The sequence below is a fragment of the Dermacentor variabilis genome, chromosome 4, assembly GCF_050947875.1.
Source record: "Dermacentor variabilis isolate Ectoservices chromosome 4, ASM5094787v1, whole genome shotgun sequence".
In the NCBI taxonomy this organism is placed as follows: Eukaryota; Metazoa; Arthropoda; class Arachnida; order Ixodida; family Ixodidae; genus Dermacentor; species Dermacentor variabilis.
Window position 1 is genome coordinate 31,389,471 of NC_134571.1, and position 21,717 is coordinate 31,411,187.

The 21,717-nt window shown below is 45.3% G+C and overlaps 1 protein-coding gene across 2 annotated transcripts in view; it reads left to right on the forward strand.

Annotated features, from left to right (window-relative positions):
* The window catches only part of LOC142578875 (uncharacterized), a 76,896-nt gene that overhangs the window by 15,981 nt on the left and 39,198 nt on the right, over window positions 1–21,717 (forward strand). For both annotated transcript variants that reach the window (XM_075688540.1, XM_075688539.1), the window contains exons 3-7: window positions 5,252–5,334; window positions 5,493–5,591; window positions 11,648–11,752; window positions 19,567–19,662; window positions 21,168–21,361. In XM_075688540.1, coding sequence (XP_075544655.1) covers window positions 5,252–5,334; window positions 5,493–5,591; window positions 11,648–11,752; window positions 19,567–19,662; window positions 21,168–21,361 — 577 coding nt within the window. The remainder of the gene's footprint in view (window positions 1–5,251; window positions 5,335–5,492; window positions 5,592–11,647; window positions 11,753–19,566; window positions 19,663–21,167; window positions 21,362–21,717) is intronic.

Sequence of the window (21,717 nt, forward strand, 5' to 3'; positions counted from 1 at the left end):
TTTCCTCTTGAAAACTGCAGTCGATTTCATCTAGGAAGTTTCCAATGATAAATTAAAATGAGCCATCACCAGAACTTTTTATACAATTCTCTCTTTCCTTTCCACGCGGAAAGAAACGTGTGATTCTATTAGCGTGTAAGTGCCGAGGCCTTATTGTAGTTATAGTGTCGTTCAACCCTCGACTGGGCGTACACACTCCTCCCTAAAATACGAGCTAGTGCTCGAGAGAGTGCGAGATACGAGATAGTGCCACATAAAAGCTTTAAAAATTGCATCCTTCCTATACAAAAGCTTAAGTTTACCCGCCATGTCACCTGTAAATATTAGTATCAGGTCCACTCGGACATTTCATATTTACTTTTATCCTTTTTTTCTCGGACTCTTTTCTGGAATCTTTTAATCCCATTCCCCATCCCTATACAGAGTAGCATGCCAGCAGTTATATACGCGCCGGCAAAATTCTCTGTTTTTCCAATAAAGAGCCCTCTCTCTCTCTCTCTCACGTTCAGCGTCCACTTGGGTGATATATTTATTCTCATCTCATCTGCTTATTGTATGGCATCAAAAAGCGTATTCGTAAACACTTTTGCTATTCAAAGCAAAGCACAATGATGAACACAATAACAAGTAAACCCGGATACAATATCTCGAGCTAAACTAGCCGTCGGCGAAAAGCGCTTTACGCTGATATAATCGAAGGAACAGTAATGTAGTTGCATGATAAGTGTAATGAAAAAAATCAATGCCACTCATTTCCAAAACATAAAATATCGCAAGATGGCGGCGCTTTGGACACGTTCTAAGCCATCACTAAAAGCAAATTCTATATTAGCGAGAGAAAAAAAAAACATATGTGTATGGTCAACTAATTGGTACGGTTAATTAAATTGTCAGCGCTCATCATCACAGCAATCGCCAAGAACAAAAAAATAGAAAAACATGCAAGCGTATTATGGAACCGTATCAGATAGCACAGCAACTGTGCCGCACTGCGTGTTCAATAATATGCTGCTGCGAACATTAAAACTGCTCGCGACGCTTCCAAATGCAGCCTATCGGACGACATCACAAGCAAAATTACCATCATTTGGCCCAGCACATTCTCATTTGAGCGATGATCACTGCACCAAAAGATTCGCTCCAATCCACGGTGTAAAGGTAGTTGGCCAGCGAAGCTCTGGCATCACCTGATCCGATATAACAATGTGACGTGGCCTTGAATTGGGTCTTGCCGAGCCGGAGCCGGCTCATATTGACGTCGCTGTTCCTTTCGTCGCTCATCATATTCGCGCTGCTCTTCAGGCGTCCTAACTGTACGTGGTATGCCTTGGGCCGGAACCGCTGCGTCCTACCTAGCCTGAGCACGACGCCGTACTGTTTCCGTCACCGCTCATCGTGTTCACGCAGATCTTCGAGAGTCCTAACTATGCGTGGCATTTCCATAGTGCTATCAGAACACAAATGAAATCTATTGCTAGGTGGGGTTTTTTTTTCTTAGATACCAAAGTGTAGTTATGTCACTCCTTGCTTCGTATGCTACAGTTGCCGCTTCCGGGCAACTACAGCTTACACAACCATAATCTTTACTGGAAAACGCTTTCGTCGAATTCCATGCGCGAAGGCGAGCTTTCTGGTTCTTTTTTTTGTTCTCCTCGCACGGCCGGCGCCGCTGCTTCCGCGCATTCGCGGAGGCGAGCGCCATCTTGTGGTCCTGTAAGGAATCCAGCGGCGCACGCTGAGCGCGCCTCCGACTGTGATTGGTTGAATTTTCGCCCACGGACACGACAAATGCACTGGCGTGTGGAGGTATGCAGGTTCGCGGTAAAAATGTTGAAAACCACGACTGCAAGAACACTCGTCGCTGGCAGATTGCAAGATCCAAGACTATTCCTGCATCAGTTCCCAAATGATAGCACGTATAAACGCGAATTCCTCGGAAAGGCGTTCGTTCCTGACACCATCGAATGTTAAAAATAATATAGCGCAAACTTCCCGTGCTTCGGTCTCGAACAAAACCCAAGCGGCCGGAACTGTGCGCCATTAACCGTGAGATCGTGCGCATTCGGCGGGAGGTATTGAAATGACGGCCGAAGAGCACGGACTAGTTCGTTCCTGGGCAATCATGTCTGGCAGGAGCTAAATGGAATTCACAGCCGACGTACTCTCAATCCCACTTCTCCCGTCCTTTCCCCATCTCTCCCGGCCCCGCTGACGAAACAGACTCAATTCCGTAATCTGTTTCGCGTTGCGGTGTGCGCTGGCGCGCTTATCTCCAAGCGGCTTCATTAACGAAACTGTGCGCATCTGGCGAACCTTAGAGCCCCATTGTTTCACAGGGGAACAAAATAGCTCCAAAAAGATTTCTGCGCAGACCGGTACGGGACAGCTCTAACGAGTTTAGCCATGGCTTTCCTATAAGCACCCTTGCCTCAAAATATCTGAGTCCCCGATTTTGAATAACTTGCCAGAAGAGGAAGACAGAAAGACATGAACGGTGGCGCTGCTCGCAAATAAAAAGTCGGTTACAAAGAGCATACATACACGAATATACATAGTCTAAAACAACAGCACACTTTAGTAATCGCGCCCGTGCAGTACTAAAAAAATGAAAGAAAGGGGGAAAATAGGCAGTTCCCACGCATAGTGGAGAGAGAGAGAGACACAGGAAAGGGGAAAGGCAGGGAGGTTAACCAGAGGGGAAGATCCGGTTTGCTACCCTACGCTAGGGAGAGAGGGAATGGGAGGTGAAGTGATAAAGTAGAATGTATGTTATGCGAAGCTTTTTGCTGGTAGTTGGCTAGGCCCAGGATCTATTGGGATTACGCAAAGGCTATCAGCTGGACCACCGTGCTTGTGTGATTCGGGTGTGATATGTATCTGACGGCGGCCTGTGTGTGACGAGAGCAGCAAGACGACGGTGACGACAATCGTGCATGTGACGGTGACGGCAGAATTTCCACTGCGTCCTTTCGATGTGACTTACGGATTGCGAGGTAATTGGGACTACGCATTATATGATCGTAATTCGTGAAATGACGCTGACATTTGCACTCCTGGGATAAAATGTTCAAACCTGTTCAACTTGAGCCAGTCATAAAGGCGCTGCAATGTCGCACAGCTTTTCCATAGCTTTATCTGCAGGGACCAAAATTCTGGGCGTATGTAGGCCACTCCCGAAGGTAGTACAGTCTAGTACAGTCTAATGGTGTTTTTCGCTAGTCTCCCCCTTCCCATGTGTAGGGTAGCCAAGCGGGCACCTCCTTGGTCAACTCCCTACCTTTCCCTCTTCGTCTCTCTCTTTTTACTGGTCGATCTGGAGCAGGATTTCAGGCTCCACGGCGGCGAATCCGTATTTCACTGGTCGATCTGCAGCCAGTTCGCGCTTTCCACTGGTATTTCTGGATGAACTCGCTCCATGCCGGGTCACTCTCACTTGCTCCACTGCCGAGGCGCGGATTCGGGCAGAAATAGGACGAGAAGCACACGTCGCTTCCGTCCACTGTGGGGCGGCGACTGTCTTTGCCATGGGAACGTACACAGCCGGAGTCGCTTTGTGTGACATGCGCGCACAGACTTCCGGTATGATCCACCGCGGAAAATTTTCGTTCTCTGCTGGCAGATTCGGAGGAAGGAAATCCGAGCACACGCTCCAGAATTTCGGTGGCCGCTCCAGCTCGACCAGTTAAGAACACCATAACAAAGCGTCTCGAAGTGCGCGCTGCCACGAGGGAAGCATGCGAAAAGTTGGCACCTGACGAACCTGGCGAACGTCTGAAAGACATAAATGAGGCAAGACAGGGAACACCTGCCTACGTACGTACTGCAAGCGCCTCAAAAGAGGCAAACAATGCTGCCCAACAAAAAATTACTAAATATGAAACAACAAGTTGCCCTCTGCGAGAAGAAAGCCACGGAGATGTTGCTAACGTGTCCTGTTGCGTTTTCCATGCTGTGAACGGTATCGATAACTTGGCGTGAGCTTTATAGCCTTACGACGGAAAACAATATCACAGTTTAACGATCAAGAGACAGATAGGCGGTTGTGGAGGAATACTGATCAATTTCGACCGGCTATGGTTATTTAGCATGCAGCCAACACTTTCTACACGTGTCAGTATCTGCAGTCAATAGGAATGCGGCCGCCATGGGAAGGAATGGAACTGTGGTGTCGTAATCAGCAGTAAAAGACCACATATCCGCTTAGCCACAATGGCGAGTGAACAATATTATAGTGCTACTAAACAACGACGTGAAATCGTGGCTATTAACAACGTAACTGTCCGTCGTCTTCTTCGCTTGAGAAAGAAATCTGCGTTTCAATCATCCAGACAGCAGTGCACCACCCACGTCGACGAGAAGACGTCGATGCGAAAGAAACGACCACAATCGCAAATAAAATATATGTCTACCCGGTAAGGTCCGCTACGTCCTTTGTAGCCTCATGAGGAACCTAGTCGCACTGGCCACGGGCCGTCTCGCACGATGCGTGCAGCTGTAGCCGTAGCTGTTTCGCTCTTTCAGCGGAATCGTGCGCCAACAATTTACGCACGTCACTTGCGGTGACGTGAAAAACGCTGACAAAATACGCACACAAATGGCAGTCAATATGACAATTCATTCTTCTGAATACTACATATGACAAGTTTGTTATTTAAGCGAATTTCTTTATCATTAATAAGTGTTGATGGAACAAAGCATAAAGCCACAACATGTTACTACCATAGTTTTTAATGACGTCCGAGGAAATTCCCTTATTCTTAGCCCGACCGGTTTAATAGTCGCCCCATCTCTAAGAAGAAAGCGCTAGGCTAGTGGTGCGGTTATAGGTTGAACTGCTCGAGCGTTGAGCCAGCGAGCCAGTAGTGGCGAAATCAGGGCCAGGATTTTAATGCGATGCCTTACAATTTATTCTATTCCACTCTACTCATCCACTGTTCGACGCCGGCTGATCCCATTAATAACCACGGGCGGAGTGTCGCAAAGCCTGATTACTGACGAAGCGCGAAAATTACTAAGAGGAATAGCAACCGAGAAGGCATCACTACAAAATCGTGGCCCTGAAGAGTGTGTGTTGGAAGGTGTGAGAGGTTCCTGAGAGGGCGATTACCACCGAACTTGTCCTCGATGATGCGCTATGCATGGCACTCTGTATTCCGCTGTGCAGGGACATTTTGATTAGAGCATAACACAATCAAGTCAATATTGTCTTCCTTTATCACGTGACTTTCTTTTTTCATACGTTTCTTTTCAGAATACAGCGTTTGCGTGATGGCGCTGTTGGTTTTTCACCTACTTTATTTATTCGCTACAGGAGCCCTGATATGGTCGAACAAGGTGAGCAAGCGTGTCATTGTGTGTCGCACTACGCATAGTGCGAGCCACATTCTTGTGTAGTAATCTTCTCCCAACCGTAACAGTGGTTACACAAGTTTTCACCTCTTACACGTATCCTTGATCGATACACTCATTATGCTGTGGTTCTTCTTTTGCAGAGGGACAAGACCACGGCTTTTCCCATCTTTGTTATTACCTCCGTCGCTACCATTCTTCTGAGCGTATCTATAACAATGTACTTCTTCGTACAGTCCGAGGTGAGTGTCCGAGGTGGTGCACGCGTACATAAAGAAAGAAAAACAAGGATAATGCAGAGGGATATAAGTAAAAAAAAACGAATAAAAAGAACAATTTCGAAAAGATGAGTGTACAAACAACAAGGTGCAATGCGAATGCAGAATAAAAAGCAGAAGGGCAGTTGTGCATTATGTTAAACTATGGCACAACAACGCAAAGCTAGGAAAAGAACAATTACGGCTATTGTTAGGGAAAATATCAGGATCCTGAAAATAAGAGTTATAGAGAATTAGTATTCTGGGGACGGTTGAGTGTTGGTAATGATAGGCAGGAGCATGAAAAGGTCTATGTTTTCTGGTGATCTTTCGCGGAATACTAAACATGATACCACTGAGGAGTTAGGGGCAAATGAGGATAGCATGATGGAGTTTGGAAAGAAACAGAAGGTCAGTGCGATTGCATCGGCACCGAAGTAAGAGCAACGAAAATAACCCAACAGTGCTAGAACAAGGTCGTGTATCCGTGTTAGCAAAGCGATGATGATATATGCTTAGAATTTTTTTCTCCGCCCGATCTATAATGTCACTATTGGATATAGAAAAAGCCATTCCCGACGACTGAAGCGCATTCGAGTTGAGGAAGATAGATTGTTGTGCCCGATTTACGGAACGGTGTAGGGTCATTAGATTTCTCGATAGCCTGCAAATAGAGCCCAGAGAGAGCATACCCCTCATTGCAACGCGTTTAGTGTGCGCAAGAACGTGTGAGATTGTATCAAAAAGTACGTCGAGATCACTGATGTCACAGACCTTACACAATGGCACAGGATCTACAGAATACAAAAAATAAATGCTTGCTGTTTTCCGTGTGAAAGTTTTTGGTCTTAGCCGCATGCGAGGTGGAACCATACGGAGGTCAAGAAAATCACCCTTAAAACGGATAACGCGTGCAGGATGATCAGACGCCTGGCAGGAAGACACAAGGGCGTGAAAGAAGATAACCTCATCAGGTTAATCAACTCTTTCGTACTCTGTCATATTCCATATGCCGCTGCCATGTACAACTGGAAGCAGGTTCAAATCAAGAAGCTTGACTCAGCGATCAAGAAGGTTGTTAAAAGCGCATTGGGGCTCCCAATTCGAACCAGCACTGCAAAATTTCTCAAGTTGGGAATACACAACACAACCATGGAGTTCACGGAGGCTCAAGAAACATCACAAATAGCGAGACTATCTACAACCAGCACGGGAAGATCAATCCTGGACAAGATTATGATCAACCCCATTACGGATCCAGCACAGTACACTAAAGTTAATCAAGGATTCGCAGACAACATAACTGTCGCACCGCTACCCAGGAATATGCACCCAAAACACATCGACAGGAGAGTTGCACGAGCCAGGGCGTTAATCAAGAAAATGGATAAAGGGGGCAGAGGAGCCTGCTTTGTTGATTCAGCTGCCTACAAGGATCGAACTAAGTTCGCGGCGGCAGTAGTGGATCATCAGGGCAATTGCACCAACTGCGCCATGGTTTGCACTAGCAAACCTGAAGTCGCTGAACAAGTTGCCATTGCATTGGCACTAACAGACGATAGATTTACAGAAATATATAGCGACTCGAAAACGGCTATTAGAGCTTTCAATAGGGGAAAAATTGCCCCGCAGGCTGCGAGAATAATTAACAAAAGGCAAACAAATGTTACAAGTAACATTTATTGGTTCCCGGCGCGCCTTGGTTCACTTGATGGTATTCCTGTCAATCCAAATGAATCGGCCAACAGCGCCGCCCGCGACCTTACAGACCGGGCCGCTTTTTACATACGGTTTTGATTCTGCTGGATTGGAGGACTTACAGAGAGATGCGCTCATTACATACAATGAAATTACAAAACATTACTACATGGGAAGGAGGGAGTTTCCACCCCCTTACTATAGGCTAAACAGAGCACAAACAGTTACACTTAGGCAATTGCAAACAGAGTCTTCATATTCACATGCACAAATAAAGGAATGGTATGACATTGCAGACATTGATTTTATATGCAAAGCATGCAAAATGGAGATATGCACGCTTGAACATCTACTCTGGGAGTGTGCGTCGCTCGGCCCTGGCGTTTCCCGGAATCGGTTTTTAGGAATGATCAGATCTCCAGATCATATCCCTCAAGTCCTGGCTGTCCAGTACACCCGTGATAGGGCTAGGAGGCTTGACCTCCCGGTCCCAACATGGGACTAGCCAGGCAGGTGGCAACACCTTGTACAGGACAAGAATAAAGATTTTTCCTGCTCCTCCTCCTCCCCGAGTTGAAGTTATATGCATCATTCAAAAACAGAAAGCAGGCCCGACTTCTGGATGCAACAGTCATCAAAATTGCGAATTTCCTTTAAGATCTTCATCTCACGGGCATATAGAAAGGAAGAAGAGTTCCGAATGGCGGAACGAACGCCATTAATTAAAAATAAAATCAATGTTATCCACATGTGAGGAAAAGTGAAGGTAATTAAAGAGTTAATAAATATATAAATGTCAATACTGATGCAAATATATTGCCGTAAGCTTTTAGAATTGCGGAGGGGACGCCATCAGTGCCCCATAATAAGGGAAGGTTCAAGCGCTTAAGGCATTCGTGGATGACCGTTTCATCAAACAACACAGCACTGAATGTAGGAACCGTCGTATGCTGTTGACGGACACCAGCGTTCAAACCTGAAGCTTTATATAAGGATGACAAACGGGCCGCAAAACATAACGCAAATATATGGACATCTGCTCCGCTGAAGTCTAGCAGGCGAAAACACTCTACGCATTTGCTAGAGCGCTTAGGATATACTTCCGGAATTCCGCCGGCCAGTTGGAGGCGCTCTTATCCGAGCATACAATATATGTGTCATGATCCCGCTTATAGCGGCGTTTGCAGATAGCGCTTAAAAGGGGGGAATTATTCTCTCCACTCATGGCAGTTATAAGTTCAGACGAGAGCAAGAGGGCACATCTAGAGCGTTTAGGTCTGCACTAGGGAATGTATTTGAGTATACTGCACTAAACCAACTCCGTAAATTGATCTACCTGGTCATCAGTATTGATTTTGCCTGTAACCAGTGACCAGATGGTGGTGGACAAGAAATCATATGAACGAACATAATCACCATGCTTGAAAGCAAAGCAAGAGGATACATTTATGCCACTGGTGGAGCTCAGCCTAAGGGCTGACACAGAGGCAGTTTATCTTTAGTGAACGGTGAAGCTTATCGGGACGCGCAAGGAAAATGTCCGAGCGAGATACATCTATAACTTGAGCATTAGAGAGGCAATGTTCAGGGCGTTGCCATTGGAATTGGCGATCAAGTTATGCTGTTGAAGGCAGCAGGACAGAAAGTCCAATAGCAGACTTCGTTTGTTCTTTGTGTAATCATTGTGTTGAGAATATCTAAGACTGCTCCAATTATCAGTCAATCAATCAACCAATCAATCAAAGGTGTTTATTGAAGTGCCCAGGAACAACCTCGAGGGTCTTGTTGCTGGCGCACACGGCAAAACTATGCACAGGAGGAACAAGGCAAGCTCACACACACACATACACATGCGCGCACACATAAAAAAAGAATAATAATTTCAGGAATACAGATTTTAACAGAGCATCAAATGCGTTCACGAAGATAATACAAAGCAATGGTGGAGAAACAGGAAAAAGGATTACGGAATGACGGAACACACAGCAGATATGGGAGTCCTTGTTCAGTTACTGAAATTTCTCTGCAACTCCTTTCAGGAAAATATTAAAGTTAGGCATGAAGATATCCAGGCGCTCTGAATAGGTGTTATATGCCGCCTGCCCTTTAGATATAGAGGGTGCCAAAAATCTGAAGGCTGAAAGGCGTGCTGTTTCCTTGTGCCTTTCTGCGGAATGTAAAAGCGCACATTATAAAGCAAGTGCGAGCAGCAGATTTTTCCATGTATTAATTTATGAAGAAAAAAAACGTCCGATTTATTGCGTCTACAGTTGAGGGTACGTAACGCGAGTGTCTGTGTTAGCTCTATGGAGATGGAAGGCTTTTGACAGAATCGATGTTTAAATATAGATGTGAACTTGTTTTTGCACATTTTCTAGAAGCTCACAATTTAACTTACAAGTGCCGCCTCAAACCACGGAGGCGTACTTAAGGACTGGAAGGCATGCGCTCTTATATAAAGTTACATATGGCATAAAATTCAATTAGAGGAAAGGGTAAATGATAAAGTTTCAGAGCAAAATGAAAAACTCCCGATACAGCTTTAAGTTGCTCAGTACGCTCGTCATAAGTGTTTTTCCAAGCGTGGAAGAATCCCGTGAATGCACACAAAATGCCTCCAGTGGCCAGTGCCGCGGCCATTTTGCGTGCATTCGCGGGCGTACGCCGTCCGCGCCCTATCTCGGAAGTATAGTCACCGACAGGTGTAAAACTTAGGCGAGCCGGGATGGCTGGTCGTTTCACGTGCGCTGTCTACCGACGCGCCTATATAGCTTTGGAGGTCGCTTCACCTCAAGTTTCGGAGACGCGTTAAGAGGAAGCTTTAGCTCGGGCTCAACTCCGACGCGGCCTATTCAAATACATGTAAAATGCAAAAGCGTTTTTCTGAGATAACCCCTAGACAGATTTTAATCAAATGTTGTTGCATTTGAGAGAGAAGGTCAAGTTCTAGTGACTGTTGGAAGCAGAATTTCGATTTAAGGCCTGCATTTTGTTAAAAAGATTTTCAAATATACGACCGGTTGAAAAAAAAAATAGAAGCACGAAGTTTACAAATTCATAGCTCTCCATCAGGAACAGATATCGCGGTTCTGTAAACGGCATCCATGAGATCATTCAAAGTGGACAAATTCGATATGTCATTTTGCATCTTATTTGAATTTGTTATGTTGGGTACAAGGGTTCTGCAAAAGCTGTATTGCCATATTACTATTTTTTATATTCATGTGTAACATATCAATTTTGTCCGCTTTAGATGTACTATCATATGCAATTCACAGAATTGTATTACCCTTTTTCGTTATTGAGTTACAGAGTTGTAAACTTGATAGTTTCGTTTTATGAAAATTTACGATTTTTTGCGAATTTTTAATAAACAATAGACGACCTAACTAAAAAAATTCAAAATCAACAGTCACTATATTTTAAGTCTTTCTTTTAAATGCAACAAACCTCGTCAAATTTGGTGCAGTGGTTGCTGAAAAAAACGAATTCTCCTTTTACATGTGTTTAGATTGGAGCTAAAGCTTCCTCTTAAAGCGAGTCAGCACGGCGCGTTCGTTCCCCGAGGCCGGCGCTCTTCACGACGCCAGCATTGTGACAGCGATTGTTCGGGTTCCTCGAGTGAGATCTGTCCACGTTTGACTGTGCGCCCATGACACCATGCTTGTTAATTTAATTGGCAAGCGAATGTTTAGTGCAATTTATAGTGCAAATAAAACTAAAGGCCTTACTTCGTGTAGTTGTCCAATACTTTGCATGGCTATTAATGCTTAGCTTTTTCGGTCGAAACAGTCACTTTTTATTCCTTGTTTTGCTTTTGCCTTGCGATCTCTTAGCACAAGTGAATTCGCAATACCACAAGACCTATTTTCCCGAAAGAAGTTAGCACCTTCACCAGATGGTTAGCAGAAGTCTGTTTTAAGTTCCTGACTTTACCCATTACCAGCAGCAGTTAGACAACGGCTCATGCAACGATCTTTACACGACACGGGGACAGGCTAAACATGAGGCTAATGCAGCCGTGTTGATCGACCTACCAGCACGCCCGCATCGCATCTTTCTGTAGACATCACACTTTACAATTTTAGTCTCTTCCCTCTACTTTTGATGTTCCCTTTTCCCAGTGCAAAAGTAGCAGGCCAGAAGGTTCAGGCTGAGCTCTCTGCTTTTATTAAAATATTTTTTTTCTATCTATGAAACATGGAAAGGTCTATGAAGTTTTTTCTATCTCTTTCACTTCAGCATTTCCATTACGCACATTTTCACTCGGAAAACGGCAAGCACCTTCATATTAATTGCACAGAGCATGAATAAAGGCCTAATATTTATTCCGCTGATTTCAGATGATATTCACGTACTTCTTTGAACCGCGAAACGAGGCAGCGTTGGCTCACTTCCTCATTTTCCTCTACTTCTCTCGCTACTTCTTCATCGGCTGGATTGTCAAGGTGAGTGCTATTCTGGCCCGTCATTGCCGCCTGTCTAAAGCATAAGCACTGCACACGAAGTAGTGCTTACATCTTCCGCCGATGCATGGAAGGCAGCATAGAAAGTATAATGCGACTGTTTGCGACGGTCTTTACTTCTTTTTTAACGACAGTAATGCTAAATGACTAATATTGGAGGTACGTATTTTGCTTGTCAAGTCAGCTGCTGTGCTTTAGGCGCAAGCATTACACTAATATTGTGCAGCTCTCTGCTTCTTGCGCGCGCTGCTGGAAAGAACTTAACATAATAGTCCGCTTATAGCCTATTTCGAACCGCTGGCTGTAAAACCCACGCCACTATCAATTTCGGTCTTTTGGTTGGCAAAAGGTTTGTGCCTGCATTCTACGCCGGCTGATATATGGTTTTGTGTAGGCGTATATTTGCATCATGGAACAAATTTTTTATTCCATCGTAAATGTAGATTGCTGCATGATATGTTCAGATAGACGGCTCTCCGTTAGTCAGTGGTGGCGTTTCACTATAATAAAGAACAAACTAACGATATCTTTTTAGTTATCAATTATAAACATTGCAAAAACAAGTGCAGCTACATCAGGGTTGCAGGCAACACCTCTCTCTCTCTCTCTCTCTCTCTCTCTCTCTCTCTCTCTCTCTCGTTGCTTTTGCATTTTTGATCCCCAGAAGCACAGACAAAAACAAACAAAAGTCAAGGTTTACACACAAAAGCGAAACAAACTTCGTTGGAGACGTAAACTGAGTCGGTTACACTTAAACCGAGGCATGTTAAAACAAACGGAAAACTGCGAGCTGTTGCCATGCAGCTTACCTTTTTGTTTTTATACTTTGAGTTTCGTGCTTGTGTCGCTATGTTTCAAAATCCTGCTTCGTCTTCCGCTATAGTTAAGTGGAATTATAAACGCTTTTCTACATCGTGTTCTTTCTTTGTTGCGTCTCCGTACTCTTGTATCGCTCACCATGGGCACCAATTAGGGTCAACTTTCGCGTTGTCAAGCGAGTTGGCGACACCGAATAAGTTTCGTCGCTCTAAATCAAGCTGAAGCTGCCTTTCCTACGCAAAAGCTTTCATTTCAATAGAGATCTGAGGGTGAAAAAAAATACTCTACGTTGACACGAGTCCCATACCCTCAGACATCACACGTGGGTATGTATCGCCCACCGCGTTTGCTCAGTGACTCTCAGTGGCTCTGCTGAGCATGAGCCCGCGGGATAAAATCCCGGCTACGGCGGCCGCATATCGATGGGGCGAAATGCAAAAACACCCGTGAACCGTGCATTGGATGCACGTAAAAAAACCACAGGCGACCGAAATTATTTCGGAATCCCCCACTAGGGTGTGCCTCATAATCAGATCGTGGTTTTGGCTCGCAGAACCTCATAATATTTGGGGGGGGGGGGGGGGGGGGGAAGCGGTATACATATTGCTTCAGTCAAGAATATAGTGGGCAGTTGAACAGAACTCGTCACTCTGGAGGGCACAGACGCTGTATTACAACCTTAGAATATGTGCTGTCGGAATTTATCTACTTTGGTTAATAACTTGAATTTCTATGTTACAATCCATTTGAGCCTTTACAAACATTAGACTTGGAACAAGTGGGAAGAATTCAAATGACGTATCAGGCAGTTCACGAAGGCGACCATACGTTGTTCACGAAGTGGCGCCGCGGGCAAAATCCGTTACAAAAAAAAAAACTTGCAATGAGTCTCAAGCCTTCTTTTCACAAGCTTTGTACATCCAACGTTATTTCGAATAGCGTCGTGTTCAAAGTAGACGTGTCTAAACGCCGAGCGCACATGATCAGTACTTGTAATGCGATAGGCAGAGTGCACCATGGCGCACTGCGCTGTAGCAAATGATTGTCCCTAGAGGTGGGGACGTCGCCAAGTGCCCTGGGAGTACCGTGCCTTCTGGGGTCGGGTTTGTGGGCACGCGAAGCAGAAGGAGCGCCACGCGGGAGAGAAAATCGTGAGCCGCATGTCAGCTGCGCTTCTCTTGACAAATCGTGTTTCTTGCGCCAAGCAGAGAGCGCAACGACCTGCCTCGCGGGATTGCGTGCCTCGCGGCCCGTGGTCGCTTCTCGAAGAGCGGGCATTGCGACGAGCTGCGCACTGCAACGCCTCCTCGTTGCAACTCCGCAGTGCCGTTCAATGCGGCGAATGCTGGCCCCGGAATGTCCAAATGCACGAAATGAGATGCTTTCCAGATACTTGTAACAACAAGCAACGAGGAAGAAAGACATCAGTGTCGCGACTGGATATGTGTGCTTCTCAAACCTTCTGTATACGTTCCTATTGTGTACCATAATCTACTTTCCGAACTGTGATAGCACAGACTAAGAGCTCGCCTTGGACGAAACAATAGCAATGCCTTCAGCAAGGATCTTCGCCACGATGCTGCTTATCCTTGAGGAAAAAAGGGAACGTGAGACTGTCCTCCTCGTACTTTTCCCAACTGCGCCAACAACAATCTCTTCCGAGAAGGTACAGGACTCGTGCACAGGACAGGACAGAACAGCACAAGACTCGCGCGGCCACTTCGCTACACGCGTTTTTTTTTCTACCTGAAGAGACAATGACTCTCTTCATAAGACAAACAAATGCTCTGGAAAAGTCAAAGACATAAATTACCAACATTTCCAATACCATAAAATAAATAAATAAATAAATTCAACCAATCCATCACCCGGCTGAGTTGTGGTGGTGAGATTAAAGATTGCATCCACGCATATGTGTGCTGCTTATATACTTATATAAGAATTAACGGACAACCCTGGGAAGGGCCCTGAAACTATTTTGCCTCGTTTAGGCGAGTGCGCCGACTGGTTAGGGGAAGGAAACGCGAACATCCTTTAGTAATTAGCGCAAACAATGTAAGTTACGGACACGTTTTCAATATTTCGCATCCCTGGTAATCTAAGCGATCGATACCGATACCTCGCCGTGCTTTCTCTCGAGCCCGTGCGTGACAGGAAAAAGGGCGTTTTCTGCCGCCTAGGCGACGTAAACAATAACGCACCCATTGTAGACGCAGCTCCGCCTTGCATATACAATGGGTGCGTCATTGTCACTCATGTGAATGACCTCGCTGCCTCTGATGTGGCCTCACATACGCCAGAGCGCACACGTGTGTGCGTGCGTCAGAGGAATGGAGTAAAGCGCTTATAAACGAAAACTGGGCTGCGTGCAATACGTGTCGGGCAGTATAATGAAGGGTGGACTGGGTAGGAAAAACGCGATAAATGCTGCGAACAGGGCAGTGACGGCGGCTGCTCGTAGGGCACAGTATGGCTGCCATCACACGATCAGGTCTTGTGAAAGAAATTCAGCGGCGATTTAGCGGTAAATGCGGGAGAAATGCGTTAGTATTAGGTCGCACCTATTTGAGGTGCGACATACATACATACATACATACATACATACATACATACATACATACATACATACATACATACATACATACATACATACATACATACATACATACATACATACATACATACATACATACATACATACATACATACATACATACATACATACATACATACATACATACATACATACATACATACATACATACATACATACATACATACATACATACATACATACATACATACATACATACATACATACATACATACATACATACATACATACATACATACATACATACATACATACATACATACATACATACATACATACATACATACATACATACATACATACATACATACATACATACATACATACATACATACATACATACATACATACATACATAGTGACCTGTCTTTACCTTTACCACGTGACCGGCTTCCCACATTTCATATAGGCTTTTTTGCACTTTCCTAACGTTAACGCAAAAATATTGGGGCGAAACAATATCTTGCCTGACGCAAGAGATACCCACGCCAAGTTTTCCTGCACGGTGTCCTGACAGCTATGCACTGCATTTTTCGCCTCAAAGGCGTCGGCGTAACAGCGCACATTTCTCATGGCAGCGGGCGTTTATTGGGGAGTCTACTGTAGGGATCAGTTCACGGTTTAGAATGCGCCAGTGCTGCACCTGAGCTTAGCGTCAAGCTCGCGATCGCCACACTGACGAGATTGAACACGTCGGAATGAAGAAAGCGTATAGTAAGAAATGCAGCAATGTTACCGTCCAAACATATACGTCGATCGTATACAACAGCCGCGTTACCGGGCAGTCTGATGCCTAGAGGTTGCGGCATAACCACAATCGCGCCGAAGTCCATTTTTTGTTTTCTTAAGGCGAAGACAACTGCTTGAGAGAATGGCAATTTTAAATAGGTGCAGCACTTACTATATAGCTGTACTACAACAAACCTTTCATAATCTGAAAGTTTTATTGTAATGCAGCTATAAGAATTTTTGAAGAAAAGTGTTTTGCTTGAGCTATGCTCTGCATTTTATAAGCTAGCCAATATCTTTAAGTGCGACAAATGGCGTTTCAGAGACGCTTCGAAAATAAGATACTTTCTGGCCTGAGACAGCGTCCTGGACGTGTGCTTGGTGGCTTAGTTTTCTGTCCCACCATATTTAAGTTCTGCTCTTCATTGCTTCTAATCCCCCCTCACGTACGCCCTATATCCCACAGAAGGATATTGCAGTTTCCTTAATAAAATTGCTCAGCCCAAAAGCATTCTCTTCTCGCGGAAAAAAGAACGAGCAAAGTGTTGCAATTTGCTGACGTCGCCGTGATGCACCGACCACTCAGGTTGCTCGCACGGGCATGCGTACGGTCGACGGCAATGCTGATCGACCCGCCCTCCAACGAAGTTCGGAGAAACAAAGTTTTGGCTGACAGGGACGCTTTCCATCAACCTCTTTTACTTTCTTTACTTAAATTGAGTTTCCAACAGTTGCTGCTGGATTCGCACTGGCGGGAAATGCAAGAGTGGAGTGCTGCAGTGAAGGGCAAAAACAAAGTTAAATAAGAGCGCTGCGAGCCCATCAGCCCTTGGACTGGTTTCAAGCAGTTGTGGAGATGGCAGCAGCGATGAACGCTTGGAGCTTCGAAAGGTAACGAGGTTCGTGGTAACGTTGTTACCGCGGAGTCCGCCGCCGCCATTGCCGTGGAGGGTTACACTAAACGGGGCCATCGGAGCGAGTAAAAGTGGCGACCAACCAAGCTGTGTTTCTGCCACGCAAGTCCCGCAAAAATGTTTGTCGCTGCTTACATCTCGGCGCGCTGGTGATCGGTGGCAGCTCACACTCAGCTTTCTCGTGGCTTCGCATAATGATCGCACAGAAAAGTATACAGTATCATCTGGTATTCGCTAAAGCAGGCGTTATTACCCATTACGCTTCTGCTTATTAATTCGTCTAGTTACGAGGAACTGCTAGGCGGCAGAGTTTGTAGATTCCCCTGCTTCCACCGAAGCTGCGGCTGTTCTAGTTCCCCCGCCACTGACCGGTGGTTGGATAGCATCGAAGCCCGTTGGGAGCGCTTGGCGGTTACGCCGCACACTCGTCACTCCGATGATGTTACCTTTGCTTTGTCGTTCCTCTCACGTCCTGGTCCTACAGGTGCGAACGGCGTTGTACGGGTGCTTTAACTTCGCGTTATAGCGAGCACAATGGCGAGGAAAAACTTCTTTATAAGAGCGCGTCATTTCAGTGCTACTCGCACAAACAGAAAATCAAACGGCCTACAGAACAGCACGTACATATTAAACACGTAATCTTGGGCGACTGCGTTCGCTTTCGCTGCCTTGCACCGAAATTGTCCGCCCTAACTTATGAGAGTTTATCATTCCAATGGCCTGAAAGGCGGGAACAGATATCGTAGAGCAAAAAGGTATACCAACATTCCCAATTTCGAAGTTCGCGCCGTTTAGCTGCGTCGCAGTGCATTTTACCTTTATACACGTGGGGCTCCGAAACAGCGCCGCGAGCATTAGGCATGTCGCACAATCACCACGAACACTGCAGCACGAGTTTTGTGTTCTCAGCTCTTAACAGTGCGCGAACTAAGTAACCCTGCACAGTGAAAAGGAGGGCAGTGACTGAATTTGCCGACGAAATACCAAAAAAAAAGTGTTAGTTTCGTAGCAGTGGTCATATCAATTTCTTTCATCTTTATTATTTTTTCTCGGAACGTTTCATCCCCCTTTAACATGTATGTAAACTGTAAGGTAAGGCGACAATGCATAATTGAAGAAGCAACCATTTTTCCGTGTAACTATTTATTCGTGTAGTCACCTTAAAAACGTGTTCAGGACGGGAAGCATTGCAACGTTGCATGCCCTCTATAAAAACTAATGTCCCTTATTCCCTCTTTCTGAGTTGCACATTTTCAACGATGTTTTCTCTGCCTCGTTCGGCGGACCCTATATGCAATACGATACTGCACCGTGGCGACAAGAATGTTTCTTCTTCTTTATTCGTTATCTGAGAAGCACAGTATCATACACGTATACAGAACTCTATAGGAACGCGCCAGCAGAAGATTGCTCGACTGGGCCGGATCGCTAACACACATTTTACACTGTGTACAATGCCGTAGACAAGCGCGAGGCTGAAAAAGATATTCGAAATACAAACTTTAAACAATGCCATCTCTCTCTCTCTCTCCCTCTCTCTCTCTCTCTCTCTCTCTCTCTTGTGAGTATGCGTGTGTAAACGCGCTCGACACAGCAAATGCCAGCACACGAGTTCATTTCATCGCGCTCGCCAGCGATTCGGCGCGCTCCCACATACTTAGATTGCGGAACACATTCTATCGGTGCTAAGCCAGCATTGTGCGCACACATCAGGATCACCCAACAGGGGAGTCGTTTGGACTGAATTATCGCTTCAGTGGGGGTACAGCAGCCTCCAGCGACAGCCCCACATGTAACATATTTCCAAATTTACGACATGTTCTTGACGCCGCGTTAACGCGAGCGTTTCACACCGCTCCGCACGCTCGTGCGGAGCGGTGTGAATGAGATTGCGGTGTATGGATGAGATTGCGTCTCACGCGGCTGCAGCCTGCAACCTGCAACCACGTCGAGCACATTTGAAAGTTTTGGCACCGACTACAGAGTGAACTTGGCGCGACGCGAAACCGGTGCGCGGAAGCCGTGTCGAGAGCGCGCATACGCTCCAGGCGACTGCCGCTTGCAGCTTGCTTGGATTTGCGGTGGAGCACTGGCAATAAAAAAAAATATATTATCTTGCTCCGGTAAACAGACCTAGGAGCTAAATGCATAATTTAGGGCACTGTTTTCTCGCGATTTCCTTTCTTCACGCCTTAGTTGTGCTGTTATTTGGCAACTTGAGCGACGTTTGGCCAGGCTTCACACGTTCAATAACGTAACAGCAGCGTGCGCGATGCTCTAAAAAAAAATTAAGAAAAGCGATCTTGATTATAAGAGGATTCCTTCTTGTCATTCGCTATTTCTTTTCATTTTAGTTTGAGAATTTGCACACTTTATTGGATAACAAAACAGGGCAATGTGACAGATCCGTTTGCCCAGAGCCTATCCTTTTCTTTTTTTCTAAATGATATCGCAACATTCACCCTCTATACTCAATAAAAATTTCCGTTCACTTCGGACAGAATTTTTCGTACGTTCCCTTTCTAGATTAAACTTCTCACTAACTAAGTAATATTGTCCGGTGCCTTGACATTCCGGCAGGCAGATGTTATAGTGCACCTCAGTTTAGGTGGATATGAAAGCCCGTCCCTGCTGCCACTTTTATTGTGTGATGTTTCTGTGTGTGTTTATTTTGTATTTCCTTTATGGTATCAAGTACTTCTCCCACATTTTGCATGTAGCTGGCTATCGTGATGTGCGTGCACAAAAGAAAGGAAGAAATTGAAAGCGAGAAGGAGAGCATCGAGATCCAGACCGCCGTGGACAAGGCGTTCAAGGTGACCACTTCTTGCTTTGAAGAACTTTCTCGCGTTAACCATTTATTCCCGCGAATCCTACTGAAAAGAAACGGTAGATGTCGCTAAACACTAATTAGCACATGCTGAAGAGCTCAGATTAAACGTGCACGCGTACCTCTATAAGCGTGGTGAACTCCTTTTAGGAAAATTACGAATGAATACTTTTACCGGTTTCAAGGTCTAGTGCCCCCTTTAGTGTGCTCGAACCTGAAGTGGAGCTCCAGAGAACACCTCATTCGTAACAAACGCATCTTTTCTACCTAAATATGCACCCTCGTTATGTACAGTCGAGCTTTTCGTGTAAATAAAAGTCCTTACATGGCCTGCACATGAAGCATGTGTAAGAAGCCCGCCATACCGCTACCGTCGAGCACGAGGTCGTGGCTTCGATTCCAACTTGTGGCGGCAGTGAACCGGTAGGGGTGCCACGCAAGATGCTCGTATACCAGGCTTCAACTGCACGTAAAAGGAATCCAAGGCGGTCAACATTAATCCGAAACCCTCACTACGGTGCCTTTCACAGCACCCGTTTTACTATATGGGACGCCAAATTTCGTCAAAAAATAAAATAAAATAAATCACCACATAAGCTGAGCCCACCAGTCGATCGAACAACCGAGAAATCGATCATGCGAAGAGTAAATTCAATACAAGGTTCAGGAAGCGGCTAGTAGACGAAAACGTCAGTAAGCTAGAAATACACGTAAGAAATTAGTTAGCTTTAGTTCGGGCGCTCCTATCTAAATGCATGGGAAAAGAAAACTCGTTTCTCTCGGCAACTACTGCACCAAATTCGATGAGGCGTGTTGCATTTAAACAGAAAAGTTAAAATATAGTGACTTTCTTTTTAAGCAGATTTTCGATTTAGGGTGTTGACCTTTCTTTAAACATATCTTTTTGATTGCAAATTTTTAGGAAACCAAGCTATTAAGTTTAGAACTATCTAGCTCAGAAACGGAAAACGATATAACAACTCTGTAAATTGCATCTGATAGAGCATCTAAAGCGGAGAAGCTTGATGTATCATACATGGTTCATAAGTACGTCACTAATGTGTGAGTAGGACTTCTGCAAAATCCTTGTAAACATTGTAACAAGCCCACCCAATTATAAATTAATTTATAAAATTTGTCCACTTTAGACTTTCTAACGTGTTCAATGTACAGAATTGCGATATCTGTTCTTGATGCAGAGATACAGATTTGTAAACTTCATGTTTCTATTTTTTTTTTTCAGACTTACCAATTTTCAGCAATTTTTGTAAGAAAGTATAGGCCCAAAATCAACAATCTGCTTCCAACAGCCACTATAATTTAACATTCTCTCCCAAATGCCACAAATTTGATTAAATCAGCCTAGGGCCCAGTTGCCTCAGAAAAGCATTTATGACTTTTACATGTATTTGAATAGGCGGCAACAGTGTCGGGCCCGAGCTAGAGCTGCGTCTTAAATAGTTTCCCGAAGAAGGGTGAACCTCTGCGCAGAACGTGTTCGACCCTGAGCCGGAAGAGCCTCACGTGCGGCCCGAAGTCATCCCGGAGAGCATACGGCGCATTCCTAGGGTGACGGCCGTCGCCGCTGGTGCAGTCGGACCAAAGAAGCCGGAGGACACGACGCCACGGAGCCAGCCCGATAACGGATACCTGAACCGTGCCTACGAGAGAGACAGCGAAGAGAGGTACAGGCCGACGTGCAAACGCACTCTTCTCGCCTGGGAATGCAGTACGCATACGCGAGTTCTGCAGTTGTACAGTTTGTGGCATTCGAGGGCGTTAAAACGAGAGAGGGAGAGAGAACCCTCATCATAATCATCATCATCAGCCTGGCTACGCCCACTGCAGGGAAAAGGCCTTTCCCATACTTCTCCAACTACCCCGGTCATGTACTAATTGTGGCCATGTTGTCCCTGCAAACTTCTTAATCTCATCCGCCCACCTAACTTTCTGCTGCCCCCTGCTACGCTTCCCTTCTTTTGGAATCTAGTCCGTAACCCTTAATGACCATCGGTTATCTTCCCTCCTCATTACATGTCCT